This window comes from Oncorhynchus mykiss, chromosome 10 (genome assembly GCF_057628025.1).
Source record: "Oncorhynchus mykiss isolate SJ-2025 chromosome 10, ASM5762802v1, whole genome shotgun sequence".
Classification (NCBI taxonomy): domain Eukaryota; kingdom Metazoa; phylum Chordata; class Actinopteri; order Salmoniformes; family Salmonidae; genus Oncorhynchus; species Oncorhynchus mykiss.
In genome coordinates this window covers 16,187,763-16,203,125 of record NC_143031.1, presented here as the reverse complement: position 1 = coordinate 16,203,125, position 15,363 = coordinate 16,187,763, and the positions used below count along the sequence as shown (strand labels likewise).

At 39.9% G+C, this 15,363-nt stretch overlaps 1 protein-coding gene across 50 annotated transcripts in view; it reads right to left on the bottom strand.

Annotated features, from left to right (window-relative positions):
- Positions 1 to 15,363, bottom strand: part of LOC110533415 (disks large homolog 2) — a 317,171-nt gene that overhangs the window by 9,278 nt on the left and 292,530 nt on the right. For 29 of the 50 annotated variants that reach the window (XM_036989771.2, XM_036989772.2, XM_036989774.2 and 26 more), the window contains 6 exons: positions 11,288 to 11,402; positions 11,016 to 11,192; positions 10,456 to 10,531; positions 7,523 to 7,622; positions 2,433 to 2,483; positions 1,924 to 2,025 (listed from right to left, as the gene is read on the bottom strand). In XM_036989771.2, the coding sequence (XP_036845666.2) occupies positions 1,924 to 2,025; positions 2,433 to 2,483; positions 7,523 to 7,622; positions 10,456 to 10,531; positions 11,016 to 11,192; positions 11,288 to 11,402 (621 nt within the window). Of the gene's footprint in view, positions 1 to 1,923; positions 2,026 to 2,432; positions 2,484 to 6,936; positions 6,983 to 7,522; positions 7,623 to 10,455; positions 10,532 to 11,015; positions 11,193 to 11,287; positions 11,403 to 15,363 lie in introns of all 50 variants that reach the window. The other 21 variants (XM_036989777.2, XM_090185978.1, XM_036989778.2 and 18 more) reach the window with 3 other exon arrangements.

The following is a 15,363-nucleotide window of genomic DNA, read 5'->3' as shown; positions in this document are numbered from 1 at the left end:
TTTGGATTTGTTGCCATAGCTTTTGTTGGATTTTGCCTTTCTCAGTTGGCCATAAAAATAAAAATAAACTTCCATTGATTATTACCTAGCTGTGGCTAAAGTTAGCTGAAGTTCATAGTCATTTCTTCAAGAAAAACCGAACCATGGATTACAGTTTCTCCTGGCCTATAGACTACTTTCAGCATGAGGAGACATTTAACGTCAAATTCTAAAATCCTGAACTTCCCCTTTAATGGTTCAATAGAATTGCACATGTGAATAGCAGGGTATAATAAAATCCTACATTATTATTGTCAAGAAATCATCTCTGGATAATTTAACCAAGTATGTATAATACAAATCAAAGAACCCAACAAAACATGTAAGGGGGGGAAATTAATAGCTTTTTGGTGAGAAATGAGGAAAAATAATGAATCAAACACTATAACAACATAGCAAATAAAGAAGATGGGTATAAAATAAAACTACAACGGTATATTGGCAGCACGGTGGAATGTATTAGGGAGAGCTAATCACAAGGGCACATGATCACACAATGTATTCTTGATGCAGCAACTGTGTCCACCCTGAGACAGCCTGGTAGACTGGAGCCATATGTATCAAGCGTCTCAGAGTATAAGTGCTGATCCAGGATCAGGGGCCAGATTCACAAAACACTACTTACGAAAAAAAATAAGAAGTCCATAAGAGAGTTTGTAAGTGCAATTCCTCAAAATGTTCTTAGGAATTCATAGTTTTCTGAAGAACTTCGTAAATATCTTGCCTAAGAACTATCTTCTTATGTGGCATTGACATTAGCGACGTGCTTGAAACCAATAAATAAGCTTATGTGACAGGGATGATAGGATTTGGCCCACTATAATAAAGTTTTAATATTTCCATTTTATTACATTTATTCATCTGCTTTATGTCTCGAGAATGTTTGTTGTTGTTGTTGGCTCGCAAACCCTTTATACACAAAAACAAACGTTATTTTTCACACATTACAGCCATCAGACTAGCTACTGTATATCAACACAAAAATGGATAACCAAGGAAAGCGCAAAAAAACAAGAGCTTGAAGTGATGGTGGAGGAAATAGCAGCCAGGAAAAGGTTGCTGTTGGGGAGACTCGATAACTGAAGGGTCATTGCAGAGACCAAAAGAGAGGATGGGCGAGAGTGCCCAAGTCTGTCTCCACCGTCGGGGGTATAGCAAGGGACAGTAGTCCAACATCAAGTCGGCTGCTAAGAAGGGAGAAGCAGGGAGTTGAAGAAGACTGGATGGGGGGAGGGGTATCAACCATTCATGTGGACCAGCTGGAGGAGAAGGTTTTGTCCATGATAGGAGAGGCAGTGGTAGAGGGACTGCGTGACCGGTAAGAGCTAACGCATAACAACATTAGCCAACATAGTTAACAATATTAACGTTAGCTAAGTTAGCCATGTTCTTCTTTGCAAATTAACAAGCTAACGCTAGCTATTTAATACTTCTACAATATTGTTAATTATTATTGTTCATTTAAATGTCCGGTAGCCAACTGTGTCTGTGGCAGTGGCGCAAGAAAACATTCATGGTTACAAAAGTATCCAGTTGTCACAAGACAAGGGTTTAGCACATTTTCAAGAAGATCCTAAAACATTATTTTCAAGAATCCCATTTCTTCTTAACTCTTTTCATAGGAAGAAACATAGGAAAAAACGTATGAACATTTCCAATAACTTTATTGAGGAATAGCAACTTTGGTTAACTTTCATAAGTCTATACTTAAGGTGAAAATGGCAGTTAAGAAGAAATGTATTCCAAAGAAGGTTTTGTGAATCTGGGCCCAGGTTCCCCCTGTCCATGAAATCTTATCAATTTTGACCTGAGGCAAAACTGATCCTAAATCAGCGCTCCTACTCTGAGAAGCGTTATACTCCTTGTGATGGTAGAGGGACTTACGTGGCACGCAGGAGCCAAATTTGTCAGGGAATTCGGATATCAGGTCGTCGTTGATTCTGTCTTTCATCGGTCCAAGGATTATGACGGGTCTGGCGTAATTAACTGTAAGATAAAATGTGTCAATCAACTCATTTACAGACATAATAGGTTATAACTGTGCACTGAGTATTAGTCTCCACAGTAAATGTGGGCAAGCAATTTCACTACAACAACCACGCTATATCTGAGCAAGCCAATGCGTACTAGTGCCAGAGAGGTTTTGTTGTCTAGAGACTCAACAAGCGATTACTTCCTGTAAATAACTAGTACGGAAGAACTTTCCAGAATCTCCCTCGCAGGAGTTACAGGAAGTAATCAATTGTTTTGTCTCATTTTTAAAACCTCTGTGGTGCTTGTACACACTGGCGTGCATAGATATAGTGTGACAATGTGCAAGCGGCTAATGTTTCACTGACTGAAATAGTGCATTATCAAGGACCACTCTGGTAAAAGATTGGAAGAGGACTCACTCTCTTGTCGAATGACAGGCTCATAGGAGAGAATCACGTCCTCTTGACTCCCTGGTGACATAAAACAGTAACTAAAATAGTTACTATAAAACAGAAAAGTTACTAAAACGGACATTACATGCATGTTCATGCTTATTCTCTTGACCAAGTGTTCCAAGACAGGAGAAATGTCAATCTGGATGAATAAAGAAGTGATTAGAAGCATTCAATGAAAACGCTCAATGTAAATTGTGCCATACAAAAAAAGGGATTGAGACTGATTGTGGCCAAAGAGTAGTGACACAACACCCAACAGAAGGCAAGAAAGTTTATACTGCTTTCGAAGTGAATTGTGACTGTCTAGTGCACTATGCAAACATCCTTTTCAAGTATCCGTATAATCCCAAACAAACACAAACACTGAGGTTATTTTGTCTCGCCTGCAGTAATGACCAGTGGATGCGTTTTCATTTAGAGCTTGGGTTGGGAAATGTGTCAAGTTATATTGCTTCATTGTACTATTTGGTCGATACATTTGAATATTATGAGGGCAAATCATTTTCTCTAGTCAAAAGATTGTCAATATAGGCCTAATCTATTTTAGGTCATGACTGTAGCTCTCGGGAGGATGATCACTTTGTGTGCTTGTCTCAAAACCTTCCCATTCTCTTTGCCAGGATTAATTTAACCTTCTACTATAACACAATATTTGTCCTGCTTTAGTTTCAACGCTCAGCATAACACCTATAAAATCTATATGAACTGTTACCTTGCAACTCACAGAAAAGGTACATCTGTATCTAATTGGTTCTGCTTTTAGAGTGCATGCTAAGTAGATTTGTATTTTATAGATTATTTTACTCCAGATACAAACAATTTACGGACGCACACAAATAATGGCTACATCTCATCTGGCCAGACCCGCATGTTCACACCCCCATCCCTAGTGGCTGCATTATGGTTTGCCACTTGGCCTTAAATTGTACCAATTTGTTTTTCCTCAGTCGCCCATACAATTTCAATAATAAATCATTAGATTTTTCCATTGTGTTAATGATGGCGGATTGATTGATTTCCACATTTTTTGTACAAGTTGATTGGTTAGTATTAGTTGATTGGTTAGTATTAGTTGATTGGTTAGTATAAGTTGATTGGTTAGTATTAGTTGATTGGTTAGTATTAGTTGATTGGCTAGTATAAGTTGATTGGTTAGTATAAGTTGGTTGGTTAGTATTAGTTGATTGGTTAGTATAAGTTGATTGGTTAGTATAAGTTGATTGGTTAGTATTAGTTGATTGGTTAGTATAAGTTGATTGGTTAGTATAAGTTGATTGGTTAGTATAAGTTGATTGGTTAGTATTAGTTGATTGGTTAGTATAAGTTGATTGGTTAGTATAAGTTGATTGGTTAGTATTAGTTGATTGGTTAGTATAAGTTGATTGGTTAGTATAAGTTGATTGGTTAGTATTAGTTGATTGGTTAGTATAAGTTGATTGGTTAGTATAAGTTGATTGGTTAGTATTAGTTGATTGGTTAGTATAAGTTGATTGGTTAGTATAAGTTGATTGGTTAGTATTAGTTGATTGGTTAGTATTAGTTGATTGGTTAGTATTAGTTGATTGGTTAGTATAAGTTGATTGGTTAGTATAAGTTGATTGGTTAGTATTAGTTGATTGGTTAGTATTAGTTGATTGGTTAGTATAAGTTGATTGGTTAGTATTAGTTGATTGGTTAGTATTAGTTGATTGGTTAGTATTAGTTGATTGGTTAGTATTAGTTGATTGGTTAGTATTAGTTGATTGGTTAGTATGTGCAAGAAAGTACCAACATGATATTATTCTGTAACTATTTGTATTCTGATCCAGGGATAGGGATTAAACACAGCAAGATAATAGTTGTATAAAAAAGAGGAGAAAGCTAACATTACAATAGATGGGTGTCTATTAATGTTGCAGTAAAATAAAACCTTTAACCCTTTACACTCATGGGATTTGGCCTATATGGATAGGGCTAAATTTAAATGTTTCTCACAGAATTCCATATGAAACGCTTATGCATAACCATGGTAGCAATGGAAAAGTAACAGTTTGGAGATAACATGAAAATGTGTGCACAGTTCCTAAGCAATTTCAATACACTTATGACTCAAAGAATCTTCAACTCTAAGGTACTTTTCTGAGCTCTCCTAGCTGTGCCATTGAGGAACTAAAGCAAGCAGACTTGTAGTTGTAGTTGTTTCATCCCCATCACACAACTACTGTTGTTGTTTACGTAATCTAAAAACGGTCCATTTTATAATTCACAATCTCAGTCAGGTTAGGCTTGTTCTATTACCAACATGACGTTATAAGTTAGATGAAGTTATAAGTTAGGCTTATAATAAGTTAGGCTTACATGAAGTTATAAGTTAGGCTTTCAGAAGGCAATTCAGAAAAACAGATTGTAATTTTGGTGCACATAGAAAGGAGTCATGAGTGCATTCAAGTGCGTGTTCCACAGCCAATGTTCTTCTCAATAAACAAACAGGCTCATTCTGTTCAGAACAACCAGGTTATGATGCCATGTCATCTTGTAACTGTACATCAAACATTATGATCATAAACATTGACACTGTATATGACATGAGTTTTAGAATCTGGAAATGTGAAGTGCACATTTGGACTCATGGTAGTTGGCCTTCTTGTATGACATCAAAGCGGTATTTATTATAATCCTCAATGTCTCACCTTTCAAAATACATTGAGTCATCTTAATTTACAGCATTTTTCTCACTCAACAAAACATTTTCAAATGTTGCCCAATTAGCGGGACTGATGGGAGCAACTTCTTGTTGCGCTGTGCTCAAGTTCAGAACGGCTGTCAGTCAAAACCCATACAGCCTTGTGAAAGCACAGAGCCAGAGCTCTGACGTCATGTATAGCATATTACTGTACAGCCACCACGTTCCAATTTAGGCGCTTATTAGCAGGGGTTGGAACCGGTTCAGGGAACAGAACCGAAAACCTTTTATGTTTTTGGGGGGGGAACAGAAACGGAACCGGGAACGAAAGTGATCCATACTGTTCCGGGAACTGAACCGTTATTTTAAAAGGATGGGAACCGGATAATAATGTTATTTTACGTTCCAGGCATTTTTATTCTAGTCCCACAAAAAAAACACAACAAAGCGCCTATGCAAAGCCCTCACTCTCTCACTTATAAATCTATTATAGTGTCTGCCTGCATGCTGAAAAAAGGCTACCTGCCCCTCCCCCTCAGAAACATAGCTATTTCATTAAAACGTCAGTACAGTAGCCTAAAGAAGAATGGATTCAGTTTTTCAATGCTATGTAGGCAAGGATACTATAGGCCTAGTTATCACATTTCGGTTGGATTTATTAACTACAAAAAGCTAAGACGTGTTTTTAATTCAGGTGCCGCTCTGCACACACAAGCTTGTTAGCTAGCTAGCTCAAAGGACATTCAAAGTTCCTTCATAGAAACCACCCCTCTTAGGTATAATTCTGTGGACCTAATTCAGATAATGCATGTCAAAACAAGATGCCCAGAGCTTTAAGCCTCCTCTTCAACCCTCACTCGCTCTCTCCCCACCTGACAAATTTCAGTCGCATCTTGCGCCATAGGCCACACTTGTCTTTCCATCACGCATGTGAACAACTAGCTTGCCTGCTGTATTCGCACTGATTGGTGAAGTAATTTAATGAGCTAAATGTAAAAAAACTTTGATTTACAGGTTAAAAAAGGAACAGAACGGAACGATATAAACCAGTACTTTTGGGGGATTTGAACAGGTTCAGAATTTTATTTTGCTGGTTGGAACAGTGAAAGAGAACAAAAAATAAATGTGTTTCTGTTCATAATTTTGGTTCCAACCCCTGCTTATTAGTGCCCAAATATGCCATTTTGAACCAGTATATGGGTACGAGTGTAAAGGGTTAAGAGACTACCGTAGCTAGCAAAACAAGAGCACTTTTCCCTTTCACTTTGCACCTCATATTTTCATGGGATTCAACAATACATCAAAATAGAGGAAGATCATGGATCATAGATTACAGAGAACATTAAAAATGTACTATGTGAAATCATTTAAAGACACAAATATACACAGCATTGACAGTACGAACACCTCAGCATGCTGGCCTAAAAATAGGTGATCACATTCAGCTGCCCAAGAGTACACCCAAATAGCTGTGTCTGTTATAGAAAGAGACAATGAACAGACTAGTTACATGATAAAAACACAAAATGTATTTCCAGACAACTCAAACACTTTTTTTTATGTCTTTCTTTTTTGTGATTTGCAAACAATGTCAGAGTTTGGATGGGAGGTGACAGAAACCAAGACAATCAGGACAAAAACTGAGAGGTCATACTGAAGCATGCAAACAGGCTATCAAAATGAGTCAATAAGGGAACAAAAAAAATAAAGAGGGAGGAAACAAACACAAAGTCAAAAGAGAAATGTGTTGGGGGGAGGGGAGTGTTGCTTGACTGTACAGACAGGACCATTCCTCAACCAACTTACTCAGCGTCTTCGTCCCATACCCGTCGTCACCTATTCCTGGGATGTCCTACATGGCCGTCCCAAGAGAGCAAAGACAAGGAGGCAGGGATAGCCAGAAAGGTGGAAGGAAGAGGTAAGTGGCATTAAAGAGGGGAAGCTGTGAAATCCTGAAAGGCAAGATTAGTTAGCCGAGCTCAGATCATCTGTCTCAGTTCAGACACAAGACGACCAGCCGGAACCGGTCATAACCTGTCATAAACTGTATTAAAAAATAAAAAAAGTCATATCAGATAATTGGACCACTTTGTGATAGATGATGGCCGGGGTAGTTTTTGAGGAACCACTGGTGACTGCTCAGTGTTGATCCTGATCTGAGCACCCAGACACCATCACTGCACCAGAGCCAACAGAGAGAGAAAAAAGAAAGATAGGAAGGGGACCTCCGTGAAAACCCTATACCTGCACACGTCTCCACAATTTATATGTCACCTATGTGTACCTGTGTCGGTGTGTGTACCTGTGTCGATGTGTGTACCTGTGTCAGTGTGTGTACCTGTGTCAGTGTGTGTACCTGTGTCAGTGTGTGTGTGTGTTCAAGCCTACTTACGTTCTGAATCACTGCCATCCTGCTCACCCAACTCCTTGTTCTTGTAGAATGGGAACTTTCGTGTAAAGATGAAGTTGTTTTTACGCTTGTCATTGAATGACTGTGGAGGAAAGAAAGCATGGGGTGGGGCAAACAGGGAGCTCTAATTGTTGTCATATTCATGCTGACAAACCAACTAGCTGCAATATGTGGGACATGAAGAAATTATGGCGTGGTCACCAGAAATGGACTACAGGACTGACATTACACTAGATGATTCATCCATCAGAGCAGGGTTGAATTATAACCTAATCATATAAATATGTTGCTTTAGCTAATACAAATGATCATGAATTAATCATGACATTTCACAAATATCTCATTTTGTTTGTCTGTTCGATGATAACACTGTCAAAATGACTCAATGTTTGATAGAGAAGAACTACACTAATAATTTGCCATCATTTACTTCATGTGCACAATAATTGCACCCAAGACATTCTCAAACACTTGAAAATAAAACAAAATCAGAGAACACGTGTCAAACATACAGATAAATGCCAATATGTGGTATGCCATGCAGCAAAGACGTTAACAGGATCATGCTATGACATTAGGAACATGGCTGTGATACAAATGATGTCCAACAATCATGCAGGTTAGAACTCCAGGAGGTGGAAGGATGAGATCCCATGCCATGGCTGAAAGAAATCAGGTCATTGTTGCCTAAAACTATATATTTAGATAGGCTTGTGAAGATATCAAATCCTAAATTAACAAACATATAAAGAAATATGATACGAAGGGGTCAGATTGATCAAATGTTGTGAGTGTTAAATTACAAACAAACAAAATTAAAGGAGAGAAGTTGTGCATAGCGCTGTTTGAGAAGCTAGGAGGTGGCGTGGAGGAGAAAGAAGGAATTGCAGTTGTGATGTTTATTTGTGACGAATACTCATTTGCATGCATGTGCTTCATAAATCCGATTCTAAAGGTATAATCGTTAAACCAGCAATGATCACCGAAACTGGTTCAATACCAGCCTTAACTACGTACACTTCTGTTCAAAAGTTTGGGGTCACTTAGAAATGTCCTTGTTTTTGAAAGAAAAGCAAACATTTTTGTCCATTAAAATAACAACAAATTGATCAGAAATACAGTGTAGACATTGTTAATGTTGTAAATGACTATTGTAGCTGGATACGGCAGATTCTTTGATGGAATATCTACATAGGCCCATTATCAGCAACCATCACTCCTGTGTTCCAATGGCACGTTGTTAGCTAATCCAAATGTATCATTTTTAAAGGCCAATTGATCATTAGAAAACCCTTTTGCAATTATGTTAGCACAGCTGAAAACTGTCATTCTGATTAAAGAAGCAATAAAACTGTCCTTCTTTAGACTATTTGAGTATCTGGAGCATCAGCATTTGTGGGTTTGATTACAGGCTCAAAATGGCCAGAAACAAAGAATAAACTCATCAGTCTATTCTTGTTCTGAAAAATGAAGGCTATTCAATTTGAAAAATTGGCAAGAAACTGAAGATATTGTACAACGCTGTGTACTACTCACTTCACAGAACAGCGCAAACTAGCTCTAACCAGAATACATAGAGGAGTGGGAGGCCCCGGTGCACAACGGAGAAAGAGGACAAGTACATTAGTGACTAGTTTGAGAAACAGACGCTTCACAAGTCCTCAATTGGCAGCTTCATTAAATAGTACCCGCAAAACACCAGTCTCAACATCAACAGTGAAGAGGTGACTCTGGGATGCTGGCCTTCTAGGCAGAGATTTAAAGAAAAATCCATATCTCAGACTGGCCAATAAAAAGAAAAGATTAAGATGGGCAAAAGAACACCGACACTGGACAGAGGAACTTTGCCTAGAAGGCCAGCATCCTGGAGTCGCCTCTTCACTGTTGACGTTGAGACGGGTGTTTGCGGGTACTATTTAATGAAGCTGCCAATTGAGGACTTGTGAGGCGTCTGTTTCTCAAATGTTATTGGTCACATATACATGTTAAGCAGATGTTATTGCAGGTGTAGCGAAATGTTCATATACTATAGCGACCTTAGTTCAACACCTGGAGACCTAATCAAGAGATGTTAGCCTATTGGGGAGACTAAAATAGGTATAGTTCAGCTATAATCCAAGGGTAAGTTGTGTATCTCTTTACTGGAAGCTTATGGACATTATTTTAGCTATAACCATGCAAAATGTCAGTACAACTTTTCAATATTTTTGAGAAATGTGAAGAGAGGCATCTGTTAAACATTTAAATACATTTGTATGATCAAACCCTCCAAAACCTTTTGGAACCTGTTTTAAAAAGAGCGCAGCGAATACAACACAAAATCTACTCGTTACTTGTAACATATGCATGCAAAAACACTGAGGAACACGGCCAAATGTCCTGCTGCTATGTCCAAAATGGACAAAGAGTTTGAAGGATGTATGGTGATTTGGCTTCTCCAGGGGGTGGCCCAGGGACCGATATGACATTAAAGGAAAAAATTGCCTCTAATGCTTCACAAAAAAATCAAATTATACAACGTGCAATGTTTATTTAGGGTAAGGGCTGTGAGGTAAATCTGTCAGGGAGAAGGTGCTGCTGCAGAGATGTGATGTCTTTGCCACACAGGCAGAGAGACCTCGGGCTAATGCTTTAGATGAACATACATTACTATCACAACTTCTCCAAATGCGAGGGGAAATCTGAGAAACCTGATGTGAAATCTGAAAGTTGCTCTTGATAACGTTACACATCCACATTTCACGTGTATTAAGACAAAAACAAAGGTTTAGAGGTTTAGAAGCTACTCTCTCTACTTCATATCACAAAGGAATGTAATTGATATATGGGTTTACAACCACTTCCATTTCAGAAAATGTCTTCCATCAAAAGTTAAGTTGGCTTGCCAGTCCTTAGTATAAGATCTTAGCACTTACCCCTTTGGAATCGATGGTTCCCGGTTTGGCATTGAACTTCACTGTCTTTAGTCGAGCTCGTTCTTTCCTCTCAACCCTGTCAGTATCAGGACAGACACATGGACAAAAACAGTCATGCTACAGTGGCTTTTCCATTTCTCCAACGCTATCTGCTGGAATTGATTTGTTTTAAAACAATGTTTGTGCTTGTCACTCAGTTGTCATATGCAGGTGCAGCAGCACCATCTGGTCTACCAGGTGCAGCAGCACCCCCTGGTCTACCACACCTATTGCACCTCTTGAGATGGGTTAAATGCTGTAGGCTTGGATACAGTAGACCTGTATAATCTCTCACATGAAGCCTAATTTAAAAGTAGCTGTTGTAGAATTACGTTTTTCTTGCAGAAAAATGATACAACAAATGTTAATTTTGTTGCTGGAACAGGAATAAAGAAACTTTTTCTTTCAGCCACTCACAGGTACATTTTGTGAAAAGGTAGGGACGTAGAGTCCACTGTCCCCCAGAAGCTAACCTTTTGGTTAAGCACTTTGACTTTTAGTTTAGCAAATCCACCACTTACCTCCTCTTGCTGGGGATGACCCCCATCTCTTCGCTGTCCCCATCAGGGGTCACCCTCCGGGCCTGCCACCATTCATCGTCTGAGGCGTTGATGACGTGGAGGATGTCCCCATACCTGAAGCTGAGGCCCTGGCTAGGGAGTCCACTGTCTTTGGCCTTTTCATAGTCGAACAGTGCCCTGTGAGGGAGTCAGAGGGAGACATGCTATTATAGAAAAATGACGTTAATGCCATCTATTCAGGATGACTTTAACTAAGTCCAAAAGAGACCCACCTGACGTAAAGGGAGCGTTTCTGATTGGTTCGGAGGGATCCGGACCCAGAGCTCATGCTATGGTTCATCATCTGTTCCCGCAGATCATGGATTTTGGCCTCGAAACGCCCGTACTCTGCAAGTGAAAGACAACAACACCCAGGATTACAATAATGTTCTGTTTACACTCAATGTAGACTGCTCTACATTGCAAAGGAAAGGGAGGATAATCTGTTCAGAACAGTAACCTAGGTTGGCTAAAGGATTTTGGTGACATTTAATGTGCATCAGTAAACATTGAGAGGGAAACAAATTAAACTGCTTACATTTCAAATGGACATAACCAATGTTTTTAACTTCTTTATATTGATTGATGATGCATGTACAATATGTATTACCATGTAAAATACACCATATATACAAAAGTATGTGGACACCCCTTCAAATGAGTGTAATCGGCTGTTTCAGCCACACCTGTTGCTGACTGACAGGTGTATAAAATCGAGCACAAAGCCATGCAATCTCCAAATACAAACATTGGCAGTAGAATGGCCTTACTGAAGAGCTCAGTGACGTTCAATGTGACACAATCAAAGGGTGCAACATTTCCAACAAGTCAGTTTGTCAAATTTCTGCCCTGCTAGAGCTGCCCCGGTCAACTGTAAGGGCTGTTATTGTGAAGTAGAAATGTCTAGGAGCAACAATGACTCAGCCGCGAAGTGGTAGGCCACACAAGGTCAAAGAACGGGACCAGCTAGTGCTGAAGCACGTTAAAACGTCTGTCCTCGATGGCAACACTCACTACCGAATTCCATACTGTCTCTGGAAGCAACGTCAGCAAACTAATTATTCGTCAGGAGCTTCATGAAATGGGTTTCCATGGCCGAGCAGCTGTACACAAGCCTAAGATCACCATGTGCAATGCCAAGCGTCGGCTGGAGTGGTGTAAAGCTCGCCGCCATTGGACTCTGGAGCAGTGAAAACACGTTCTCTGGAGCGATGAATCACGCTTCATCATCTGGCAGTCTGACGGACGAATCTGGGTTTGGCAGATACCAGGGGAAGGCTACCTGCCCCATTGCATAGTGCCAACTGTAAAGTGGTCTGGTTGAGGAGGAATAATGGTCTGGAGCTGTTCCTGGATACTGCGTTCCCGGATACTGCATTGAAGGTAAATGCTGCATTTGTCGGCTCAATCTGAAATTACCTTTACATTTAAATTGCGCTATAGTGCGGATCTTCCTCTGTCCGGATTGAATCTAGCCTTAGGGAAACTTCCCCCTACACCTTCATATTGCGTGAACACTCTGAACATACAGTATAGAAAGCTCAGATAGTTCTCCTAAATGTTGCTCTTAGAACTGCTGTGAGGCCCCTTGCATTCCCATCCAAACCAAATGTCCACAAAAACCTTCAGAAATCTTCTTCCCATGAACTGTAAATCAGATTGACTCAACTCGGGTTTGTAATTCTGTATGCATAATGTAGATAGCCTGGTTCCTCTCTAGGTTTCTTTCTAGGTTTTGGCCTTTCTAGGAAGTTTTTTCTAGCCACCGTGCTTCTACACCTGCATTGCTTGCTGTTTGGGGTTTTAGGCTAGGTTTCTGTACAGCACTTTGAGATATCAGCCGATGTACGAAGGGCTATATAAATACAGTGCCTTGCGAAAGTATTCGGCCCCCTTGAACTTTGCGACCTTTTGCCACATTTCAGGCTTCAAACATAATGATATAAAACTGTATTTTTTTGTGAAAAATCAACAACAAGTGGGACACAATCATGAAGTGGAACAACATTTATTGGATATTTCAAACTCTTTTAACAAATCAAAAACTGAAAGATTGGGCGTGCAAAATTATTCAGCCCCTTTACTTTCAGTGCAGCAAACTCTCTCCAGAAGTTCAGTGAGGATCTCTGAATGATCCAATGTTGACCTAAATGACTAATGATGATAAATACAATCCACCTGTGTGTAATCAAGTCTCCGTATAAATGCACCTGCACTGTGATAGTCTCAGAGGTCCGTTAAAAGCGCAGAGAGCATCATGAAGAACAAGGAACACACCAGGCAGGTCCGAGATACTGTTGTGAAGAAGTTTAAAGCCGGATTTGGATACAAAAAGATTTCCCAAGCTTTAAACATCCCAAGGAGCACTGTGCAAGCGATAATATTGAAATGGAAGGAGTATCAGACCACTGCAAATCTACCAAGACCTGGCCGTCCCTCTAAACATTCAGCTCATACAAGGAGAAGACTGATCAGAGATGCAGCCAAGAGGCCCATGATCACTCTGGATGAACTGCAGAGATCTACAGCTGAGGTGGGAGACTCTGTCCATAGGACAACAATCAGTCGTATATTGCACAAATCTGACCTTTATGGAAGAGTGGCAAGAAGAAAGCCATTTCTTAAAGATTTCCATTAAAAGTGTCGTTTAAAGTTTGCCACAAGCCACCTGGGAGACACACCAAACATGTGGAAGAAGGTGCTCTGGTCAGATGAAACCAAAATGGAACTTTTTGGCAACAATGCAAAACGTTATGTTTGGTGTAAAAGCAACACAGCTGAACACACCATCCCCACTGTCAAACATGGTGGTGGCAGCATCATGGTTTGGGCCTGCTTTTCTTCAGCAGGGACAGGGAAGATGGTTAAAATTGATGGGAAGATGGATGGAGCCAAATACAGGACCATTCTGGAGGAAAACCTGATGGAGTCTGCAAAAGACCTGAGACTGGGACGGAGATTTGTCTTCCAACAAGACAATGATCCAAAACATAAAGCAAAATCTACAATGGAATGGTTCAAAAATAAACATATCCAGGTGTTAGAATGGCCAAGTCAAAGTCCAGACCTGAATCCAATCGAGAATCTGTGGAAAGAACTGAAAACTGCTGTTCACAAATGCTCTCCATCCAACCTCACTGAGCTCGAGCTGTTTTGCAAGGAGGAATGGGAAAAAATGTCAGTCTCTCGATGTGCAAAACTGATAGAGACATACCCCAAGCGACTTACAGCTGTAATCGCAGCAAAAGGTGGCGCTACAAAGTATTAACTTAAGGGGGCTGAATAATTTTGCACGCCCAATTTTTCAGTTTTTGATTTGTTAAAAAAGTTTGAAATATCCAATAAATGTCGTTCCACTTCATGATTGTGTCCCACTTGTTGTTGATTCTTCACAAAAAAATACAGTTTTATATTTTATGTTTGAAGCCTGAAATGTGGCAAAAGGTCGCAAAGTTCAAGGGGGCCGAATACTTTCGCAAGGCACTGTACATTTGATTTGATGATTTGATTTGATTTAGGTAAGGACAGTAGCCTATAGGAGTGCTATGGAAGCATTAAGCCACCTGGTGGCACTGTAGAAAATGTACATACTTATAGCTCTTTGCTCATTTGACATTTGGAAAAAGGCTCAAAGCTTAAAGTCCCCCTAGCAGCCCAAATCATCCCAGTCTCTGAAGTTTCTTTAAAGCTACTGTAAAACGATTTGTATGCGAGTCAACGATTGGTGACCGTTGCTAGGTAAATCAGATGGAAAAGAGGGGATTGCAGTCTACTTGTCCATATACAATCATTATATGTGGGAGAGTAATTTGGGTGAAGTATCCCTGTACTGAAACACTGCTGCAGCAATCGCCTCTACAGCGCAGAGCAGCCATGCAGCTAATGAGGCAGAGAGACTCACCTCAGCCTAAAGCCCACACGTACCTCGGTACAGCGGTCAGCTAGGCAGGACTGAGAGCGCATGACCCAGTCAATCAGACTAACCTTTGGACTGAGAGAGTTCATCATCTAGATGAACAGGTATAATCAAAAGGTTTTATAAAAAATAATACTACACAAATCATCCAAAGAGGGAATCTGAGTCTTAAAGCCTATTTCTTCCCAGACACGTGAAGTGCTTCCATCTGAGATTGCAGAGATTTAGGGGAGAACAAGAGCAGATTCGCACAGGCTTGGCTGGCAGAGCTGTCCCTTCAATGAGAGAGATAATAATGTGCATTGCAACCAGCAGGAAAACAATGCAGAGCGAGAGACAGAAAGAAAGAAAAATCTAGAAAATTATTCAGTGCTGTAACTAGATGAGGTTCTA